The sequence below is a fragment of the Tyto alba genome, unplaced genomic scaffold (assembly GCF_018691265.1).
Source record: "Tyto alba isolate M040663 unplaced genomic scaffold, T.alba_DEE_v4.0 Super-Scaffold_40, whole genome shotgun sequence".
NCBI classification, from domain to species: domain Eukaryota; kingdom Metazoa; phylum Chordata; class Aves; order Strigiformes; family Tytonidae; genus Tyto; species Tyto alba.
In genome coordinates this window covers 12759901-12783245 of record NW_024881316.1, presented here as the reverse complement: position 1 = coordinate 12783245, position 23345 = coordinate 12759901, and the positions used below count along the sequence as shown (strand labels likewise).

At 40.4% G+C, this 23345-nt stretch overlaps 1 protein-coding gene across 13 annotated transcripts in view; it reads right to left on the bottom strand.

Moving 5' to 3' along the window:
• Nucleotides 1-914: 914 nt before the first annotated feature.
• Nucleotides 915-23345, bottom strand: part of SNAP91 (synaptosome associated protein 91) — a 74577-nt gene continuing 52146 nt past the window's right edge. For 5 of the 13 annotated variants that reach the window (XM_042803124.1, XM_042803123.1, XM_042803131.1 and 2 more), the window contains 13 exons: nucleotides 22829-23086; nucleotides 22544-22621; nucleotides 22371-22442; nucleotides 21769-21852; nucleotides 20823-20906; nucleotides 14612-14749; nucleotides 13189-13338; nucleotides 11785-11815; nucleotides 10437-10548; nucleotides 6182-6265; nucleotides 6007-6111; nucleotides 3680-3780; nucleotides 2284-2396 (listed from right to left, as the gene is read on the bottom strand). In XM_042803124.1, the coding sequence (XP_042659058.1) occupies nucleotides 3688-3780; nucleotides 6007-6111; nucleotides 6182-6265; nucleotides 10437-10548; nucleotides 11785-11815; nucleotides 13189-13338; nucleotides 14612-14749; nucleotides 20823-20906; nucleotides 21769-21852; nucleotides 22371-22442; nucleotides 22544-22621; nucleotides 22829-23086 (1289 nt within the window). In that variant the 3' untranslated portion in view covers nucleotides 2284-2396; nucleotides 3680-3687. Of the gene's footprint in view, nucleotides 2397-3679; nucleotides 3781-6006; nucleotides 6112-6181; nucleotides 6266-10436; nucleotides 10549-11784; nucleotides 11816-13188; nucleotides 13339-14611; nucleotides 14750-20822; nucleotides 20907-21768; nucleotides 21853-22370; nucleotides 22443-22543; nucleotides 22622-22828; nucleotides 23087-23345 lie in introns of all 13 variants that reach the window. The other 8 variants (XM_042803134.1, XM_042803135.1, XM_042803126.1 and 5 more) reach the window with 7 other exon arrangements.

Genomic DNA, 23345 nt, shown 5'->3' with positions numbered 1-23345 from the left:
TAGGAAGGATGGGCAAAACCAAGGTGAGGCCTTCTGGGTGTGCAGTTACTGACCCTGTTCAGGTCTTCATGCTCAAATAGTGAGAAAACACAGCAATTTGCTGAGCCTTACAGATTTCTAATCCAGAACACCCAGACTCAACAGAGCTGAAATATAAAAATCAGCTTTTCCAAGGCTAAACTTGATAGATTCAGAATACCAACATCATAGCAATTAAAAAAAAAAAAAAAAGAATAATCAAAAGCCCTCTTAAGGAATGGCACTCCTCTACTGGTTGTACAACTTGGAAATGTCTTTGAAATCCAACTCAAGATTCAAACCTTACCAGAGCGTGACTGAGTCTTTTCAGTGTTCTGTTGTTCTGCTTCAAAGTACTTTGAAGCAGCCCTATGCCATTCAGTACTGCTTCATCACTTCATTTTGTTGCTAAATCAAGGAGGTCTCTAGTTAATCACTTCATATCAGAAAGACTTGAATGTACTAAACTGTATGAAATGTTTTCTCCTCCGTCCATCCTGCCATAAGACAAACCACAGCACAAGCAATTCCTGCAGCATCGTAGCTGTGCTAGCTCTCAATAAGCTGCTGAATGATACCTCAAAAGAAATAAGTCAGGACCAGTATTATAAACTTTCCCTGTTCTAATACTGTTCTAGTTTAAGGAGATGAAGAGCTTTAATTAAGCTTTTGGAGGTGTTATAGGTCAAACTAATGAATTCTCCTGTCCCTGCATTACTTGTTGCTTTGTGCTCAGTCTGACTTTGTATGGATCTCTCCTGTACTGCTCAAAGATCAGCAAAGGTTGTTACCATGTGCAGCAGACTCAGCAATCAGTGTCAGGGCCTATATCCATTTTTCCCCTTTCGTATTATTGTACTCAACATCTCAATGATCATGAAACTGGCAACAAGATATGTACTTTGATCAAGGTGTTTATTGCATCTCAGAGGGCACACATGCACTGGGGGTTTGTTTTTTTTTTTTTTTTTGTTTTGTTTTGTTGTTTTTTTTTGTTGTTGTTGTTGTGTTTTTTTTTTTTTTTTAACTGAAATACAAAGAAGAGCCATTTTGAAATTAGCTTTTTATAGAACTTTCCCATTACGGTGTATGTTATCCCCACAGCAAATTCAGATACAACCACTTTTAATGGTACCATACATTGATTAAATAGTTCATTTGAAAGACTTTAGGTGAATATCTTTCCAACCCAATATTTTTTTTACAGAGAACTGCCAAGCCACTTGTAACACTGATCAACAGTGACCTCACTGAAGAGTCAAGATCTTACGCCAAGCCATCAGCAGAAACAGTATGAGAACAAATAAAAATTAAAGAAACACAGTATGTACAGTAAAGGGCATGGATCTCTGGATCAGAATTAAATCTAATCACCAATAGTACAAAAGCTACTCACAGAGCATTCGGTGCAATGGAGAAAACACTAGCCTAAGGCATACACAGGTAAGCACTAAATTAAGAGATGTACGTAAGAACTGAACAGAGATGAGTAACATCATTTGTAATGTTTTGACTACAGATATACCAAAGAGTGCTCTCGTATATGAAGTCCCTTAATGCCAGCACAACTATGGTTGCTTTTTCCAACTACATGGAGAGAAACTGACCCTTTACTTATTTTCAGTGCATTTTGCAAGAAATAATAAATATGCCAATTTTAAAGGCAAAAACTTAAATAATTAAAATGGATTTAAAAATAAAACCAGCAATAAATATGGTATTCTTTCAGATATGATTTTTCATTCTTGGTAAATCATCGAAAAAGTATTTGTTATGGAAGTTTACTTTTATATTACTTTAAATTATCTTAACATATACAGTGCCACAAAAATAAAACCTTTTTTCACGACAATTGAGATTCCTGTGATTGGAAAAAAAACCAAACCAAAACAAAACATGTATTCCACACAATTTCCTAAGTATTTTCCTTACTATCTGGTATTATCACACTATGTTTTGTAACAGATAAAGGAGAAACTGAGTCCTAGGGAAATTTTAGGTGTCCTCAAAAAGTTATATACATTGAAACCTTCAAAAACCACAGACATCGCTCCAAATGGCTCACCAAACAACAGCTGCATAATCTGCCCCTGTCGGATAGGTTCAGAAAAGCACTAGAAGGCATCAGAAACATACATCCATTGTTTAAATCGTAAAACACAAATAACCCAAGTACACAAATTTTGAGAGAGTAGGGATAACAGCTAAGGTAGTACACATTCCTAATGTTCACTTTCACAGCTGTGCTACACGTTTCAGGAGGAAGAGAAAGTCTGAGTAAGCGCTGGGTTTGGTACTGGTGGCTCACTTTGAAACTCTGAGCATCTGTTTGTAGACTCCAAACTCACGTTTTTATCATCCAGTCAGAAAAACTGCAGCTGTGAATATAGAAAAGCATTAGATGAGAACTGCAATGATGAGTTAGATAAAGCACATTCTAGAAGGAGCACCCAGTCTGCTCATCACACCTCAAAGGAGTTATCAGTTTGTAATGAAGCAGCAGCCTTCCCACACACAGTTACAAATCTGCCTACTAGAACCCCAAGTTGAAAGCGCGAGTCCCAGCAATGAAGGTGCATCTCCACTCCTGGCCATCTCCTCCGAGTGCCAGGTACACCTCCTGGGGGCTGGAATTGTGAGAAGGGGGAAGTGGGACTGGGTGGTGCTTGCTAAGAACAGCCTAATCCCATCCACTGCTGCTAACTCCAGTGCAGAGGGGGCTTAGAACAAGTCTTAGAATTAAGCTATACGAAGAAAAAGGGATGTCTGAAGAAAGCTCTGAAGATGTGTAATGACTGTCTTCTCCTCACCTGGAAAATTATTCTAGCCTTAATTATAAAGCTCCTACCTTACTTCTGCATTATTATTTTTTAATTGGCTTAACTGTTCAATTCAATCTGATGTTTCCGCTTGGGCCTCTTCACATCCTTCTCCAAAACACTCACAGTAATGTTTTTGTCTTTTTTTCCTTCCATTCTGCAATACTGATTTTTTGCTTCTCCTCCATTTTTTCTTTTTATTTACTCCTCTGTTCTTCCCCACTGTTGTTCTACACAGCACTGCTCAGACCTCATGCCTTAGCATTCAGAAAAGCAGTGCCTTGAAAAATTGTATGGTCAGGAAGAACGTTAGCTGGCAGCAGTTAAGAGATGCAAACAACCTCCTCTTGATGATCAGGATACATAAGTTTTTCCTCTTTTGATCCCTTCACACCTATGATACCAAATCTGTTTCCACACCCACAAGACTGGAACAAGCTTCTTCAGCACTGTTTTGCCCTCAGTATTTGTAGCCTGTTATGATTCTATTTGTTTCAGTGTTAATTTCATGAAAACAAAACAAAACCCACAAAACAGAACAAAACCATAAACCCTTTGACTGAATGGAAATAAGGCAAAAGTGGAAGTTATGGATTTAAGATAACTTCTCCTAGCAGTCACTTCTGGAAACAAGAAGTAGTCAAAAGTCAAGCTTTCAGGCTAAAATTAAGTGTGGACAGAGAATTTGGTTTACTGTTTAAATCACCATATAATCTGTGCATGTTTCTACCTATCCACAACTACAGTTTTATCAGTCATATTCAATCTACTGGTCTAATCAACATCTGTGTGCCAGACACATACCACAGCGTAACATGCTTAGGCAGGCAATCACAGAATACCTTATCATTTACAAGAAATCCTTGATGTTAAGATCCGCTAATGGGTCCTTTGTTGGAGGTTTCTTGGGACTCTGAGTAGCAGGAGTTGGGCTTGGAGAAAGCTAATGGACGCCAGCCAGGAGGCAGAAAAAAAACAAAGCAGACAAGGATACACAAGCATTAGGCAGATATAGCTGGTTCTCACATAAGCACATTGCAAGCATACAAAGTTCTCATTTTCCTGCAAGTTCAGCGTGTTGCCATTTTGCTCAAGCATTATCTAGACTCTATCCTTAGTACAGGGTTAACGATGTTTGGCTGGTTTAATGGATAAGGCTATAGACACCGCATATTCTAATCAAAGTAGCATCAAATCACTCTCTCCCTGTAAGAGACAACTGTTAGGATCATCAACCCAGACAGAAATTAAGCAAATGTTAGATGTTAAACACCAAGGTGCAGAAAAAGCAGAGTGCATGCTGCAGAGTAAGTCTGAAAATCCTGGCAACTGGCATTTAAATACAAGTTGTTCTACATTGGTACTGCAAATAAGAGTTCAAAGTGACTATATTATACTCTGCTCCTCCTCTGGTAGGTATAAAAATCATCAGTCATTCCACAAAACATGTCAGTTTTTCAAGTTCCATGCAACTCTCTTCACTAGTGAGCCAAGTGATACTCCTATCCTGTCCTTACTCCTCCCCATCCCTACCTTACGCAGGGGACTAGAAGTATTTAATATGTAGCCCTGGCATCTTGATGACTACCTTTCTCCCAGAAAAAAAATTGTGTTTTCCATAATACTATTCTTGATAATGTAAGTGTAGAGATCATTTAAGGTGGGAGGAAAAGCAAGACCAAGAAGCTATATATAAGATGCAGAGCTCTAATACCTACAACCTACCTTATCACTTTGAGCAGATTCAAGTTCTTCCCATTTCTACACAGAAAACCCAGAAAAACTTGAACAGGAATGTGGTTCCCTACTTCAAAACTGTGGTTAACTACAGGTTCATTGCTTAATATTTGCAAAAAACGGAGGTGGCTTGGTTTGAAGTGTTACAAGTCAAATTTTAGAGCTGCAGCATCAACTTCCATCTCTCACCCTATCTGAAAGACAAGAGGGACTTCTGACTTAAAAAGAAGCAAAATACTACAGCTAAGTCATTCCTTGCTTCTACTTTGGAAGGGCCCTTTTCTTTTCAGAGTTATTACAAACCAAACTCTACTTTGAAAAAATGTCCTAATACCTGTTTCAGGATTTATGTTGCATCACCCAGTAGCTTTGAGGCACAGAGTGCTGCACTTCCAAACTTATTAGCTTCAAGTTAAGAAGAATTCTTAGGAAACTATGAGAAGCAGCTGATACCACCCCGTTCAACAGGAACCATGGCATGTCTCCATTTACTCAATCTACTTCTTCATTAACTACTCCATTAGAATTTTTTTCATCATATTAAAGAAAAGACTCATCTCCATGGCAACCAGTAACTTGTGACACAATGTCTCCCGGTTATTTTTAATTAGTATAGAATAAAGAATATGTTTGCTTTGATTTTAGGTGGCCAAACCCATGTCCCCTCTACGTCTAAATATTTGACTGTCACAAAGTCAGACTTGGTAAATATAGTTTAAAAACATGAAAAATGAAGCAGTGTCATGCGTCTCCCACTTACAAAACAATACAATGACTGTAGATTAAGATTGTTCATTTGCATTCCTCTATCTTAATGTAAGTTAGAAGTAAAATTTCACTCCACAGTATTTAAATTTGCACGCTGCTGTGAAAAGTGTATGTTCTAAGCACTCCAATGTTACATACACTATGGTAATTCACACATGAATGCAGTTGTTTTGCCGTGAAAGAAACCAAGCAAGCTACCAGCCTGAAACAGATAAAGTTGTATTTACTGAGAAACAGCTCTCATCCAAGAACTGAAGACCTTAATTTGTTCATAAGCAGATGGTTGGTCTTCTGAGAAATCTCTTTGTGAGCTGGGAGGGATGCTGAGTGCAGGTGTAGTAAATTTCTACAAGCTCTGAACAGAATAGAAATGCTCATGAGCTCCACTTTGAGCTTTATTCAAATATCCCCCCAAACCAAGTCTTGGATGTAGTTAGCTGTAGGAAATTTTTCAAACCTGTTCCACTGGTCTCGTCCAAAGAAATTGAAAAAAAATCAAGGTGGTTCATGTGTTCTGCTGCAAGTCAGACAGCTGATACTTTAAAAAAAAACCCACCGTCTCATTTACAGACTTACAGCTAGAATTGAACTGAGGTAATGCATACACACTAGCTACTTTCTAGAGAAATGAAGAGCAATTGAACGCTCTAGCAGCAACATTTACCTGTACACCAGGGCCAGTGGCAGCTCCAAATGGTGGCCTCATCATAGGCTGCCCGTACATAACTGGCTGCTGGGGCATCATAGGTACGCCCGTGCCTGCTGGGGGCTGCAAATTAACACACTGTGAGTAGGGCTTTGGGTGAAGAAGGGAGAGCAGTGTATCAAGAGAGACTCACCATCCCAAATGCTGCTCCTGGCTGTGGGACAGGTGGAGTACCTCCTGTGGCAGGAACAGCACTTGCTGGAGGAACGGCTCCCGTCTGAAAATTAATTAAAAAAAAAAAAAAAAAAAAAAAAAAGCAGGAATCTCTGCTACACCAACTATCTGGAAACCACAAGGAGTCTCCAGAATTCTCAAAGTTGTTCTGGAAAGTAGGACTATTATGTATCAGATAATACCTAATCCCAAAGCCACAATGCTTCAAAAGAATGAGAGTTGAGTGAGTCCTTACGCTGATGCTCAGCTTGCTTTTTTGCAAGAAAGCAAGGGTGACAGACACCATTCGCTCCATGAATGAAGTCCACTTACTGAATACAACTCAAAATAGGCCAAAGATGATATGTACTTTCCTCTTCCTTCTACACAATGCAAGACAGCATCCCAATTTCATAACTGACAGTCAACACACTACAGCATTTGTAGCACTGTATTTTAGTAAAAGCTTAAGCAGGTTGTAAAGTTAAGGGAAGTAACTGCCATAATTAATTTCCAACTGAAAAAAAAAAAGTATTTTTATGCAGTGAGATTTAAATTAAAGAATAAGTTCACACACTTAAGCGACAATCACAACCATTACATACTTTACTAAGGAGAGTTTAGTTCATCGTGTTATGCTCTTCATTCATGTGCTTAGCTTGTTATGATTTTCATTCAAATAACACAAGGGAAAAAAAAAGGTGATCTTTTACCAGGATTCAGGAAGAGAGAACTGTTACTTTAGCAGTCTGACTGGATATACAGCACAACAGCATCTCTGAACAAGGCCACCCCACTTATCTAGCAGAACCTACACACCACCCCTTTTCATTTACTTGTCTGAAACTTCCCATTCACAGTCTCCTTATGGTCTTGAAAGCATACGAGTCTCTCCTTTTCAGAGAAGTATATACAATCCAAATTATTAACAACTCTGAAGAGAGGCAGGAACCATCCAAGGAAGCGCTTTAAAAATGGTAGTAGGATTTTCAGGAATCTCATTTACTGCTATCACACAGCCTAAATATACTGGCACAACTTATCAAGCTGTTACAGAAGCTGCAGGGTCATGCCTGAGCCTCCACATCCTTACCACCCACCCCGAATCAGTTATACCCCACTGCACGTGGAGGGCAGCTAGCACACTTTCAGTTCAACACACAGTGTATCTCTGGAGATATGCAGAAATTACTCACTGCATAGTCCACGTCCGTGAATGCTGCATTTAGGGCCTTTGGTGGATCCTTGCTTCCAGCCTAAAATACGCCAGTTTCGTAGGAAACTAGAGACAAGTCAAGATAACCTATTCCAGATTCATTAATCAGCAAATACCCTACAGTTTCTGACTAATTATGAACCTCTTTTTCAGTCTGAAAGTTTTCTGTGGAGCATTTCAATTGAAAGCTGTACTGTACCAGCAGTACAGCTGTCCCCAAACTAAATCCAACACCTGGACACTCAGGTGTGGAAAACAAGGAACGGAAAGGCACAGACTAATGACATCAGATGCAGTGATCTGACTGCAGCCACAGGAACACAGAGTAGCTCAAAATCCACTTAGACAGATGCCAAGATAATGGCCACACAAACCGAATCTGCTTTTGCCTCAAAGCACTAGGCTCACTCAAGGGAATGGGCTTTCAAGAAATTCTGATTTTAATCCAGAAGGTGAAAGGTCACAAGGAAGGGAAGAAGTGACCAAAACTTAAGTGGTTCAACAATGACATGAAAGAAAGGTTCGTTTTGGTCTCCAAATTTACTTCTGCAGATCTGTTTTTCTTTGGTTTCAAAATCTGGGTTTATGTGGCTAGGTTTTGGTAGGGGGTGGGCTACAGGGGTGGCTTCTGTGAGAAGCTGCCAGAAGCTTCCCCTATGTCTGACAGAGCCAGTGCCAGGTGGCTCCAAAATGAACCTGCTGCTGGCCAAGGCCAAGCCCATCAGTGATGGTGGTAGCACCTCTGGAATTACACATTCAGGGAAAGGGGGGGAAAAAAAACCTGAGCAATTGCAGCTGGAGGGAGGAGTGAGAATACATGAGAGAAGCAACTCTGCAGACACCCAGGGCAGTGAAGAAGGAGGGGGAGGAGGTGCTCCAGGTGCTGGAGCAGAGGTTCCCCTGCAGCCCATGGAGGTTATCGGTGGAGCAGATCTCCACCTGCAGCCCGTGGAGGACCTCACACCAGAGCAGGTGGATGTGCCCCAAGGAGGCTGTGACCCCGAAGGAGGCTGTGACCCCGTGGGAAGCCCACACTGGAGCAGGCTCCTGGCAGGACCTGTGGCCCCATGGAGAGAGGAGCCCACGCTGGAGCAGGTTTGCTGGCAGGAGCTGTGGCCCCGTGGGGACCCACACTGGAGCAGTCTGTTCCTGAAGGACTGCACCCCGTGGAAGGGACCCACTATGGAGAAGTTTGTGAAGAGCTGAAGCCCGTGAGAAGGACACATGCTGGAGAAGTTCATGGAGGACTGTCTCCCATGTGCAAGGGACCCCACACTGGAGCAGGGGAAGACTGTGAGGAGTCCTCCCACTAACGAGGACGGAGCAGCAGAGACAGTGTGTGATGAACTGACTGTAACCCCCATTCCCCATCCCCCATCCCCCCTGCTGCAGGGGAGGAGGTAGAGAAAATTGTGAGTGAAGTTAAACCCAAGAAGAAGGGAAAGGTGGGGGGGAATATGCTCTTATGATTTGGTTTTATTTCTCATTATCCTACTTATTTGATTGATAATAAATTAACCTAATTTCCCCAAGTCGAGTCTGTGTTGCTCATGATGGTAACTGCTGAGTGACCTCTCTGTCCCTATCTCAACCCATAAGCCTTTCATTATATTTTCTCTCCCCTGTCCAGTTGAGAAAGGGAGTGACAGAGGGGCTTTGGTGGGCACCTGAGGTCCAGCCATGGTCAACTCATCACACAAAAAATAACTAAGTGTATGGTTTTGAAGAAATATACATAGCACCCATTTTTCATGAAACTATCAAAACAACCTAGCTTTCCAGAAAGGCTAGTTACTTACCAGATGGTAAAACCACTACAAGATCCTGCTCATTTTACAGAAGTTATAAATTTCAGGTAGTTCACATCCAACTAAAGCAAAGACAGTTTGAAGCCATTATTTTCAAGCTTACAACACAGAAATGGTTAATTACTACAACCATATTCAACACACTGCCTGAGAATTGTTTGCTGGACAGACAGTCCAACAGCAGCTGTGTTAGGTAGCTTCTAGCTAGTGGCAATAACTGTAGTGCAGATGAGGTGTTAGTATCTTCGTGTTTAGTATGTATAATAAGAGATCAAAAAAAAAAAATTCACTTACATGGTACAGTATTGCCCAGCCTTTCTATCAAGAAAAAAGTTGATGTTACAACTAACACATTCAATGAAGTACCAAGTTCCAGCAATTCCTGTATCTTCCATAAGGTTAAGGAATAAGCTGGAACATGCTTAAGAGTCACATTAACATCTGTCTGTGGCAACAGGGAACTGAACTGGTCATGCTTCCCCTTGACAGGCCTTCCCTTCCCAACCCAACTTCTTTCAAATGGAGGCTGTTTTATGCCCTGTGCAACTCTGATGAGATGAGGTATGACCCCTCTTCAGATTACTCTTGTGACTTACTCATGGTCAAGTTGCTCTCGTGCCAAATTTAGATTTTTAGCTCAATTCAACCCGCTTCTCAAAGTTAGTGCCTTCTGATACATTTTACAGGGCAACATGAACTTTTCCAGCAGACTGCTTTGCTCTACTAAACAAGGTACCAACTTCTAATCTAACATCAATCACCTGATCAGTATGAATACTACTGCATAGTCTTTTGATCTACTCCATTCAGGAAAGCTTGAGAAAAACCTGTTTATTTTCTCTCCTTCCAATACTTCAGCTTTGGATCAATACCACTGTCTTTTGGGCAATGGACCTGGGCCTGGTGCTGGCAAGACCTGTAATGGCTTGGAAACGCACTTCCACACACTTGGAAACATCAACAGATACTAAGTGTACATGTAGAGTAACATCTCCATACATACGCTAGTGTATTTTCACTGACCTGAACTCAATGATTTATGCCAGTTGTAAGTCTGGTCTTAAAAATGTGACTTGAAACAATCATGTAATTTATACAGAAGCAAACTCTTCAGCTGAAGTAGACAGGAGCAGTGCCTACATGTATGCTTCCACAGCCTCATAAAATACTGAGGTTTCAACACCAGTGGTGTCAATGGATTAACCACCTACCAATGGACCACTTGGGACACCACCAGTCGACCATGTTGCAGGTGCTACTTTTGGCTGCCAGTTGGCTCCTCCTGTCAACTTTTTCTCTCCAGCGTTCCACTGAAGGTCTCCCCTAATAGAGAGGGAGAGAGAGAGAGCTACTATCTACATACCCTTACAGTAAAAATGAAAACCAACTGCAGTATACATTAACATTAGGCTTGCAGCTACATTAGTTTATGGTGTATGCAGTCTAAGTTATTAACAGAAAGATACACTTTTCTACCACTCAGTTTCAAATGTTTGTTAGCAGTAGACACCAATACACTCTACACTGAAGTCAGTTACATGGTTATGGCCTTTGTGGTGAGAATTAAAGAGAAGTTTTACTTAGTATTGACTGAAGGTAATGTATTATTGCATATACCCTTGCAAAGTAGGAAGAGGGACTGCTACTGTCTATTTTACTGGGGACAGGCAGTAGAGCTGCCTGCTAGAAGTCTTTGAAAGGTCATTTCATTGCTGGAAATCTTGCTCAGACAGCTGAAGGAGGAAAGCATTCAGTTCTGAAAAAAGTTGATAGATACAAGAGAAACAAATCATTCATAGAAGAAAAAGGGCTGTTGTAAAACCAGGTTTTTTTAGAGACTGCTCTATCCAGAATAAGACACACCATTTGAATGAAGTAGATTGAAGGAAACTAAGTTTTGGAGTAAACCTCCTGATGTGTTTATACACATCACTCCTATCACCTCCACAGATGCACAAAACGTTTTAAAGTACACACATCATAAACTGGTCTTGCATACAAGAGAAGACTCAGCATAGAAGTAAGAAATCAGTCAGATTAAGAAAGTACACTCGAAAATAAATGCAATGCTGTAAATATTTCCTCTCGCAAAAAGAAGCTTTTCACTGTATGGAATGAACTTCTTTTCTATTTTACAAGTATTCCAATGCCTACACAATAAGCACACCCAGCGTCTGTAAAAAGATAACAAAACTATTACATATTAGCCTAGATTACTGAGGGGAGCTATGTAATTTATTATCCAGACTATTTGTTCATTTTAAGTTGGTTGAAAATCAGCTATCCAATATGAAGGCAGTAATTTACAGAAAAAAAAAAAAATAAAAATCTAAGACTCAAATTAAAGCCAGCAAGTTTAAAAGCTCTGCCAGGAACATTTAACCTTAGTTATTCAGTGAATATGTATGGAATAGAATAATTCTTTCAGAACTTCTCTGAACTGATTTTTTTGGGGGGAGGGGGCATATAACCAATTGATTCTTAATAACACTGAAATAGATGTAAGACTATAACAGCAGTTGGAATTATTTTTTTTTTTTTAAACAAAGTTGAACTTACTTTTTTGAAGTGGTACCAGAAATTCCAAGATCTGAAAATTGTAAGAAAGAATAATAAAAAAAAAACCCGTTATATGTTTATTAAATTAAAGCATGTCAAAGTAACAGCTGATGTTTCACTGCACATGGGATTATACAGAGTAATACAGTTTTTGCTGTCTTCATTTAGACAGCATCAGAGGACTGAACACATCTACCCCTTCTTCAGGACAAACTTTTGACAAACCCTGCAGTGGTCTTAAATACTTGAGGAAGCCATTTTTGCTCCATAAGCAAACCAAAGTAACAATATATTTAGGTCTACAAAACGCGAAGTTAGTTAAGAGCACAAACTATCTACCACAAATGACAACACTGGTTTCTGTTCCTCATTATATGCATGGAAGTAAAAAAGCTATTTTTCAAATACATATACATCTGAATGTTACCTGGAAGTTGTGCACTGTTTTATCTGCTCTATAATACATGGGAAATCCAAGTAATTTCCTTAATTACTCTTTGGAAGAAGTTTGAAGCTAAGTTTTAAAGAATATTCTTTCACATGACCAGTACAAGTCCTGTAAATCACAAATTGTTAAGTTTGATTTTCTCCCCCAAACTTGGATATACCAAAAGACTTGCAGAAGAGGTTTCAAGTGATTAAGAGTCCTACTGACTTCTAAGAATGGTATATTTCACACACACCTGACAGAAGAGTATGCATCATAAGACCAGTCATATCTTTGCTGTGGTGTCTTTTCACATACTAAAAGTATTCCATTTATACAATTCTCCAAAGAACAACTTCAGTAGTATTACACCTTAGCCTAGGTGGGCCTCTGTTAAGTTTTTTGCAGGACTGAAGCTACTGATCTCTAGTTAGAAAGGCTCTAGCCCTTTTCCTGCTACAGAAAAGAGAACATTTTTTAGTTTAGCATTTCAAGAACATGTTTTAGAAAGTTCACTGTCAGAGAAGGTCTGTTCTTGGCTGTTGTGCACTCCTCGCCCCACTGTTACTCCTCACCACATTAAGTAAGAATTCAGCTATTTGTGTCCACCAGCTTTTCTGCTTAAATTCCACAGTGCTGTCAGATGCTTTGGACAACTTTCACCTTTCCATCTGTTATCATACATGGGCACATCCATTAGGAGTCTGATGTGCTCCTGAATGCACCTGGGACGTTCACACGTTACAAATCATACCTACCAAACAGATCCCACTGACTCAGATCCTGGGCACAAAGAGGGACAAGTTACGAACCCAGACTACCAGCTATCTGAATCAGGCCTTATTCTTGCCTATAGCATCCCAAATCTCCCAGGGAAACAGGAGGACATTGAAGCAAGCTAAAATAGAGAGGTACTTGGCTGCATGGAAGTACCCAGCTGTATGCCACACAACTTAAAACCAAAATTTGTCACTTACTGCCTACTAAGTTTGCAAGAGATGAATCAAGATCACTCCCGAGGCCTTTGCTTGCTGCTGAAGCAGTGACTGTGGCTGTGGCTGAAGGTGCTACAGACTGACCAGAAGGAACCATAGTTGGCATAAGAAGATCACCTAAGCCATCAAACACTGGAAGTGAAAGGAAAGTGGGTTAGAATAGCAGCTGTAGTAACAAAAACATTACCTGCCACTTTGCTGTTGCTCCAACAAATATAGTACAGACAACCACATCACAAGTCTTACCAAAACACTGTTTGACATTAAAAATAATGCCAACAAGGGCATGCATGTTGTTTTAGAGGACACTGAATGTACAGTAATCCTGAAAGAGCTATATTGATGCGAACTAATATGAGAGGACATGCCCAGAAGGCCTTTAATTTAAGTGTTGAATCTACATAGATACAGCATCACTTCCACATGACACTATTTTTCTTACAGCCATCCTTAGAGAGATGTCAGATGCACACACGTTTGTCAGGAGATATTAAAGGGTTTTAAAATTAACATCTTGCAGCAAACACCAGTCAGAATTACGATGGCAAAGGCAGTCTTATACCTTGACATCTTATGGCAACAGGATTGAAAGTCTCAAGATGTTACTGTTCACTTGCAAGCAGCAGGGATTCAGGAAATCCTACTAATATCTTATGAGATCAGAAGGAACCAGAACCATCCACACTGACAGAGCTAGTGTCTTTAGTCCAGTCATCTAACTCAGAAGCTCATTTTTTAGATCTCTTGAAGTCAAACCACCTGGTGCATCTCATGTCAGCATTCTATCTTCTGATCTGTATTTGAGGTACATGCTAGCGTTAAGTCAACAGGAAAGGGTAAGCATGTGCACTGGCAAGCAACCAATTAACCAAGCAGCAGTACTACTTCAACCTTTTTTTCTTGTACAGTTGCAGAACTCACCAATTTTAAGTTTGTAGCAAGGACCCAGCATGGAAAATATAGAATGGAAGAGATACAAACAAAATGACAGCAATGATGAAAATTTAAGCTTATAGTCAGGCAAAGAACACTACCTCAGTCTCCATTTTGTGTACCTTCAGCTGCCATGCAAGCTCAAGAACAGCTTCAGCAATGAGAAGACTTGCCTATATACTTGATTTACAGAACAGTGTTTTTCTTGCATAACTCCTGATTCATGCAATCAAGCTCATGCAAGGATGACATTCACACTAGTTTGTTTTTTACGGACATGGTAGAGTAATAAATGGGTACAGAGAGCTCTTGGGCACACACCAGCCTAAACACCACCCTGAGTTCTTCCAGTAGAGAAGGAACAGGGAAATCACTGATACTGCTTGTATACAGAGCCTAAATATGGTGTCATTAACTCAACTGACACATAAAACACATTAGAAAATTCACAGGAAGAAACCCTGTGGCTCACCTGATGCATCAAACGAACTGCCAGTCGTTGGAGCTGTTGTCCCAAAAGCTGCATCAAAGTTAGGCTGTAGTAAACTGGTTTGAGCTGGAGTGACTGGGGACGGTGATGGAGAGGGAGCAATAAAAGAACCTCCAAAGCCTTGAAAAAAACACATAAGAGGTGTGGACATTAGAATCAGTCTTGCTGGGCTGTGTTTAACAAAAGCTCAATCTATAGAAGGCAGAATGATAGAGACAATTCTTACTATACCACTGTAAATAACTCAGTATCACACAAACCTCCTTGGTATGCCAAGTATGGCCCAGGAAATTTAAGATTTTGTGAGAGTGACCAATAAAAAATTTAATGTTTGTTATTTAGATCTCTGCAGAGGCAGACCAACAAAGTAGAGAACATAATTTTTTCCTGTACTACACACTATCATTCTAGGTAAGTAATATCTCAGGCAGAATACAACAAACAAGAATTAGTTCAGAAAAAAGAGAAACAGGACTAGCTTGAGAAAAGCATATGATCACCCATCAACTACTTTGGAATCTCAATTCAGAAGGCAACATTTTACTAATTCAGTTTAGTCTCATCATCCTAAAACATCCTGGTCTCTCTTGTCAACACTATTGTGTGTCCCCCTCCATGCCAAAGCAGGATCAACAGCATCTACAAGGGAACTGCTTGTAGTCTAGAGAATCTCCATGAGTAGGACTTATTTATACAAGTATACTGTTTATAATATATACACATTAACTTTAATCATGGAGGTTCTCCAACCTACAAGCAATGCACTCCCATGCTTGACTATTCCTAAAGTCCCTCCCTTGCCCTCTATATAATTTGATCTCCCTTGCAATTTAAGCTAATTTGTATTATCTACAGACTCTGGAAACTGATTAAATATGCAAAGACTCTGTCAAAATGAGACCAGACATATGACACTTTCTCAATTCTCTTAAATCTACAAGCCATTCCTCTTATTCAATCTCTTCTTGACAGTGAAGTCCAAGACCTCTATACCACATCTTCAGTCTCTCACCCTTGTTTTTTCTCAGCTGCCCCTGCACATACAGGATCAGATCTGAGCTCAGTGCTCCAACTGCAACTATGCAAATACAGCAGGAAGAGCACTCTGCACAACCTGCAGGCTGTACTACTTTTTCCTGTATCAGAATAGGAAGCATATTGTTTTGCCACAGCTGAGCACAAGACATTGACAAGCCAGTGCTCTACCACTGCCTTCAGTCTCTTTTCAGGGTACATCCTGCCTTACAGTCAACTGTCCTTATTTGTCTAGCTAATAGTTGCTTACGGACAGAAGCTTGAACATTTACTCATTGGAAATTTCTCCTTTAGACAATTTTTGCAAATTTGTAGAGACCATTTTAAGTCCTATTCTCATCTGAAGCAAATACAGATCTTTTCATGTGGGTGAAATCTGAAAAATTAAGTATGCTACTCCAACAGTCACATTGTTGACATCAACTACCAAATACAACTTATCAATTTAAAAGAGATCACCTATTTACATTAAAACCTAATCACTACTTTGTCTTTTTATTGAGATAGTTTGTACCACTCTTGTTTAAGCAGCCAACTAATTCCTTTCTTCTTCTTTCTTTAGCTTTTTTTAGTTATCAGTTCAGTGGGGAAGTCAGCTTTTTAAAAGCAGAAAAATAAAGAAAATTCTGCATATTTTCTAACCACTTTTTTATCCAAACTGTTTTTCATGGTCACAGGGTATATTGGTTACGGCACATTATGCAGATATCTTACAGACAGTGACAACAGCACATCTCCCAGCTATGAAATCAAGCATCTGCCGGACATTTAACTACGAAATGGGTTAGAGCTCAACAAAGAGCTTGTGCTCAAATTGTGAGCATCAATTATATCAAATGTTACTGTGAGATCTCAGACACTCTCCCCAAAAACTACCTTCTCAGAGAACAAAGACTTAAACACCAAACACTTAATAAACGTTGAAAGAGTAGGAGAAATTTATACAGACACACTTGATGCAAGCATCAGAATTATTTACACATCAGTTGCATATTTTAGAAGAGAACTGAGTTAGCAGTAACTAATTGTATTCAAACCAAAACCCACAGTAGGGCAATGAGAGTGGTGTGCCATCACTGGGTCTTGGGCACCAGGCCAGCAACTTGCTGTACCACCAGCAGGCAGACTTTAGTTGTGGAATGCCTGGCTTGTATGAACAAATACACTGGCCCCAGACACAGCTGGGAGAGGACAGCAAACCTGAGTATGCACTACAGGTCCAGGCAAACACAACCTGATTAGAAACACCTCATAGATTATATCCTTCAGCTGGAGCTTGCCAGATTGCAGGCAATGGCTGAAAACACATCATAACTTAAACTGGTCCCTTCAGATGCTACCGACCAAGGGCACTGGCTGGAGCCAGGGAAACAGAGCAGCCTGCTTTCTGCAGGCTGAAGAGCATTTCAAAAGCATGTGTGAGCTTCCCCATGTTTATGAGACCTAATTTAGGGTTCTGGCACCAAGAAGTCTTTATCACCCAAACTCTCACTCACAGCAAGTCACATGCTTGCACGTGCAAACTCTGATTCTGGACAAACGCACTGGGATCAGAGATCTGCCCTCAGCTCTCCAAGATCTGTTCTTGAAGCAGATTTGTCACAGGATAATTTAGGTTGGAAGGGACCTCTGGAGTCCAGCCAGCCCAACACCCTGCTCAAAGCCAGTCTAATCAAAACAGGTTGCCCAGAGATTTCTCTTGACACCTCCAAAATGAGAGATTTCACTGCCTCTCTAGGTGACCTGTTTTCATATCTGACCATCCTCATGGTAAAAAATTCCAGTATTTAATGGGAATTTCCCACCCACATTGCCTTTTTTCCTATTGCTGTGCATCTCCAAGAACCACCTGGCTAGTCTTCTCTGTATCCTCCAGTGAGGTACCTTAGGTACCTCACTGGACCAGGTGTCTAAGGCCCCCCTTTTGCCTTCTCTTCTTGAGGCTGAATGGACCCAGTTCTCACCCTCTCCTCATATGTCAGGTGCACCAGTCATCATCTCAGTGGCCTCCACTGAACTCACTCTGGTACGTCTTGATCACCCATCTCAAGAGATTCTCTAACACATTCCAGAAGTCCCCTAGACTACCTGTGCCCAGTCATATTCCCTATTGCCCTTCCAGCAAATACTATGGTGGTTAAAGTTGCCCATGAGTGCCAAAGCCTGTGATAAAGAGGCTTCCTCCAGCTGCCTAAGAAAGGCTTCCTCTACCACCTCTTTGTGATCATGTGGTCCACAGCAGACACCTGCTAAAACATCACCGATGCTGGCCTGTCCCCTAATCCTTACATACAAGATCTGTTCTAGTTCATCACCTGTCTCAAGGCAAAGCTCCACACATTCAACCATCTGCAAAAAAGTACTAATCTCCAAAGAATCAGACCAGAAGCAGGTTGACAAGATACAAGGATGACAAAGGCAGTGGACTGCAGCAACTCCTAAAGCACTGGAGCCATCTAAAGATCCTGTGCTCTGTTAGATCCTTTTTGCTTCCTGAGTGAGAACAAGGAGCTTGTCACCAGGGCATGACTTAATATCCATTTATAAGATTCTGTTTAGAAAGTTACGTAAGCTTTTACAAAGCCCCATAAAGTGCCTGTTTCTCCAGCTACAGAAGAGAGTTCTCCCCGCTTCAGGTGATGTTTGCATGTTGATTGGTCCTAATTCCATAGCATTTAGCCTTGTGCAATTTAACAGCAAGACCAGGCACAGAAGCCATAAAAATGCTTTAACAGATTAAGTTCCTAGTTGTCTAGGGCTTGCACAAGACCTGGAATGAGGGCAGAAACAGCAGCAACTGAACAATGTGCTATCTGGACATCATCAGCTGCCTGATTTTGCTGTTGCTTTTACTTACATATTCAAGTAAGATTTCTTATAAGAACATGCTATTAGAGTACATACTGGGATACATACGCACATAGTTTAATTGAATAGAAAGATGTAGAAGGGAAAATTGCAAGACTATCTTATTTATCAGCATAGTTCCAGTCTTATCTGCTGAGAGGCTTAAAAGAGTATGAAAAAAATTCTACCGTATTTTCCAGTGAGCCAAGAAGAGACTAAAAACTTATTTGACAGCAGAACGCTGAAGACGATGCATTGTAAGTATAATCATGATACTATGCATATAAACACTTAGTACAACCAAACACTCATAAACCATGAAGGACAAGCCTTCAGCCACCATATGAATTCTGGACACTCTTAAATTTAAAACTTGATTACACTGCAGGCTATACATCTGCCATTATTTAGGGTGATCAAATGCTTAGCAATATGCTGTGATGTTTACAGACTATCTGCCAAAAAAATAGATTCAAATTTACTGGAAGCCCTTTTGCATGTATGTTCAAAGGAAAAATAAACAAAAAAAACAAAACAAAACAAAACAAAAATCATCTATTCACCCCAACTGCTTCAGGTCTGCTTGAGCATTTAAACATAACATCCCTTTTACAATTTAAGTTTTGATTTAATATGACTCATCAGATTCAGAGAGCACACTGCTGAAATTTAAGCCATCTGGAGCAAAATTCCTACTGGAATTTAAGCTTAGTTACAAATACAGGACACAGAATATTTTGTACTGTAATGTTTGCAGAAGCAGAATTAGCTTCTGTGTGACATCTTTGCACCCAGTCCCCAACAACAGACATAACTGCAAATGCCTGCTATGTTTCGGAATCGACTAGCTAAAGCCTGATCTACAGTCCTAAGCTACCCGTAGATTCACTAATACAAAGATCTATTGAAGTAATATTAAAACAAAAGATGGCCTTCTACCTTAAAATCCTGAAGCTGCCTGTACTAAAGCTTCAGCATGCATTTACACATTATGTCCCACTTTAAGTAGGTGACTTGCCAGCACTGTTACCAACTGAGAAGAGACACACACATTATTATCTAAACTACTTCCACCTTCTTGCAGCATAACTAGGCGATGCCCACACTTAGAGCAGGTACTAGAAAATGTGTCCTCTTCTGCACTTAGAGCAGATTACATATCTCAGTATTTCACTTACCTTATGTATTCCTCAAAATGAAGGACCTCTCATGAGCATATAGAGGCAAAATATACACAGGGTTGGACTTCTAATATAGTGTAAGTTGGCATGAGAGACCTTCAGACATACAGACATCAGGACCCACCATAGCTAGAGTGGTCAGCAGTTGCATAAAAGGCAGACCATCACTCTGGCTCAAAATTAAAGCAACAAAGGTAAAACATGAAGCTAACAATCACCTTTGAAGTTCATGCAGGATAACCTACCCACCAATTTTACTGACAAATTCAGCTTTCAGAAACATGGGGGAAAGTAAGCCAAGTCTTCCTTAAACCAGAAGTGCATTAGTTTCCTTTAAACCTGAGGAAGACATGCTGGGATCTTGTTCAACTTCAAACTGGGATGGGGAGGAGTCACAAGTGTTTAGCACAGTCAGTATAGCCACTAAAATACATGTTATAGCATGAATTTTGGAGAATGGTACAAACAGAATTCAGCTGAAGCTCCTTATCCATAGGATGCAGACTACAATAATACAGTTTTTCAGCCTTTGAAATAGGGTGTGACAGTGTTGCCACATTCAGCACTAGCAGAGACCTCAACTCACCCCATATAAGGAGAGAGTCTCGTATCACTTCTATGCCCTTGAGCTCAGAAAAGCACTCTCACCTCACCCCAGTCTCCTTGGTTAAATGCAAGACTGCTACCAACTTATTCATTCAAGCTCCTAACATTTAAGAGTGTAACCTGCCTCAATTAAATCAACCAAGCAGTGAAGATGAATTAGCAGCGAGGAACAAGTAGCATAGCCTGCAAGACTGCTTAACTAAAGTACTGCTACAGTCAAAGAAACTTTATGCATACACTCCTATTCAGTGAACAGTACAGAAAAATAAGGCTTCTGTAGGAGGTAGGAAAGCGAAGAGCATGGGAAGAAGATAATCTAGGAAGTTAATATGTACTTCACTATAGTGCTGCCATTACAAATCACCCCATTTTTAATTTAAGACAACTAAAATACTACGAAATCTCGTGAACAAGTATTTTATTTCACTGCAAAAGTCCACTTACACCCAAGGAACGTAAAAGATTTCAAAGACCATTTCTTAGTTTTGTTTTAAAATAAGAAGTTTTTAGAAGTTCTTTATTACCAGCTAGTAGGTCTGCAGAAGCTGAGGAACTAGAAGCAGCCTGGGTTGCGGGCTGGGGTTCAGAAGCACTACTTCCAAAAGCATCTAAAGGGAATTCCAGAAAGCATCAAGAAAAGGTGAAGAGTTCAATATTAAACGCATCAATTCATCACTTACTGTAAACAAAAGATGACAAAAGGATAAGCAGTTCATTCACCAGAAGAAGAAAATGAAAGTGTTGGCCATCTTTATTGCAAAGCAGTAACATGAACGCAAAGTTCAGGTGGAAAAAAGGAGGTGCAACAAACCAGCACTTGAAAGAAATCTTTTAGTTGGGCCTCTTCTCAGGAAACCCCCACAAACCACAGCATTCTAAATGAGAGGGTTAAGACCCTTGGAGATGAATGCACCAAATGAGAGTTTGGAGTAACTCCAGACAGAACCTACTGACTCATATTTAGTCTTTTTAGAGGAGTATTTCACTGACGTTTGAAAATTCACGACTTCTAAGCAACATTCCTTTCTACAACACTCCTAGAGTTGGTTGTGCCCATCCCAATTTCCACCTTGTCAAATCCAGCAAAGATCCTTCAATGCAGATACCCAGTTTGAGACATGTCACCCTCAACACTTCAGCGGCTCTGAGAAACACAACTGAGAAAACAACATGACCATGGAGAGTTGCAAAGAAAAAAAGCAAAACAGGCTTTCATTGAACCTCTGAGGAAGAGCCATACATGCATTGACTGAAGACAGAATGGCAAGTGTCATGACAACAGAATGACCATACTGACAGCTTAGTTGCAGTTTGTTATTGTGCAATACCAAAAACTGGACGTGCTAGTCTTAGCCACAGTGCTACACAGAAAAGATGTGAGAAGGGGAAATCCGCAGCTTTAGCAAAGTGCAAAGGTAATTGAAATGAAGTGATTAAACTCTGAAGTGGTGAGAAAAGAAAAATACCCACCACCAAATAGGTCAATCACACCTGAAGAATCCACCTTTGCTGGAGAGGCAGTGGGTAGAGGAGAGGGGGCTGCAAATGCATCCACTGCAGTAAGCATAGGATAAATAATATTTAGTATCAGCAAGGCAACAATGATAGCTAAATATTTCAAAGAAACGTGGGCTCCAACAGTTAGAATGGCAGGGTTGGTAAATTCAGGTAACAGTCTTCTGAACTGCAAACAGAAAGCGTTACATTTCTCACACAGCAACTGAAAATCACAGTACTTTAAAGAAAGCTTTGCTTATTAAGAATTTTCTTATGCTTAGAGGAGGATTTACTCTTTCAACCACCCCATTACTTACTCAACTTCAGTGCCAGCCACTTCATGGTTTGCACCTTCAGCAACTGCAGATCTTGTGACCAAAGCATCAAACCCACAACTTAGTATTCCAGCTTAAAGATGTAAATTGGCAGTAAGTATGGTTTTGGTTGTTTGGTTGGTTTTGGTTGTTGTTTGTTTTTTTGTTTTTTTTTTTTTTTTTTTTTTTTTTTTTTTACTCTTGGAAAAAAAATAGCAGCCCGGGAAGCCTGTAGGATAGCCTGTGAAAACAAGCACTCACCAGATAAGAGGTCAGCAGTGAGAGAGCTCTCAGGCACAGGCGAAGCTCCATGTGGTGGAGATGAAAAAGCATCTTCCAGAAATGAAAGAAAAAACAAGAAGTAAGTATCACCCAAGTCAGTTTACACCATAACACAGCATCAAAGCAGAATATTGGAAGAATTCTCTCTTTACCTGTACCAAAGAGATCTATGCTAGGAGTAGCATCTGGTTTAGGCGCTGCAGGTACATCAGGAACAGACTCAAATAAATCTAAGGCCAAGAACACAACACATCTTTAACTAATTTTTGAAAGGCAGGACTGAAAGCAGAACTTTCAGGTTTTACAGAGAGTATTTGGAGATAATAGGCTCTCTGGCTTGAAAGCCTAGCACACATCATGCATGCAACAAGGGTTTGTTTGTTCTGTACTCCTGACAGATCAATCCATCAGAATCAAAGAGTTAAAAACAAAATTACCACCAAAGATATCTAGAGCAGGAGGAGCGGAGGTGGTGGCGGTAGCAGAAGTGGTGGCAGTAGTGGTAGTGGCAGTAGCTGTAGTAGCAGTAGCAGCAGCAGCAACAGCAGCAGCTGGAGAAGGAGTTGTTGCAGGAACTGGAGTGGCTGCACTAGTTGTAGGGGTAACTACAGGAACAGCAGTCTCTGTTGGCTTCATAGCAAAGAGGTCCAGCTCAGGAGCAGCCTCTGCACTACCTTCGGATGGGGCAAAGGGGTCTTGTAAAAAGGAGAGGGGAAATATATGTGTATGCATATTTAGGATCAGTGAGGGAGGAAGTCAAGAACAAAGCAACTACAGGCAATGCACATACTGCAAATACACGCACGCACACACACAGAGGAGGTCGCTCTAACATCTAGTTTACTTATCCAGACATGTTACTTATGTTTTTCTAAAATAAAGACCATCTGAAAGGCTGAGCAGTCTAGTTACTAAAGGGGAGAACTTTCAAGGGCTGTTTGACAAGGCCCAAAA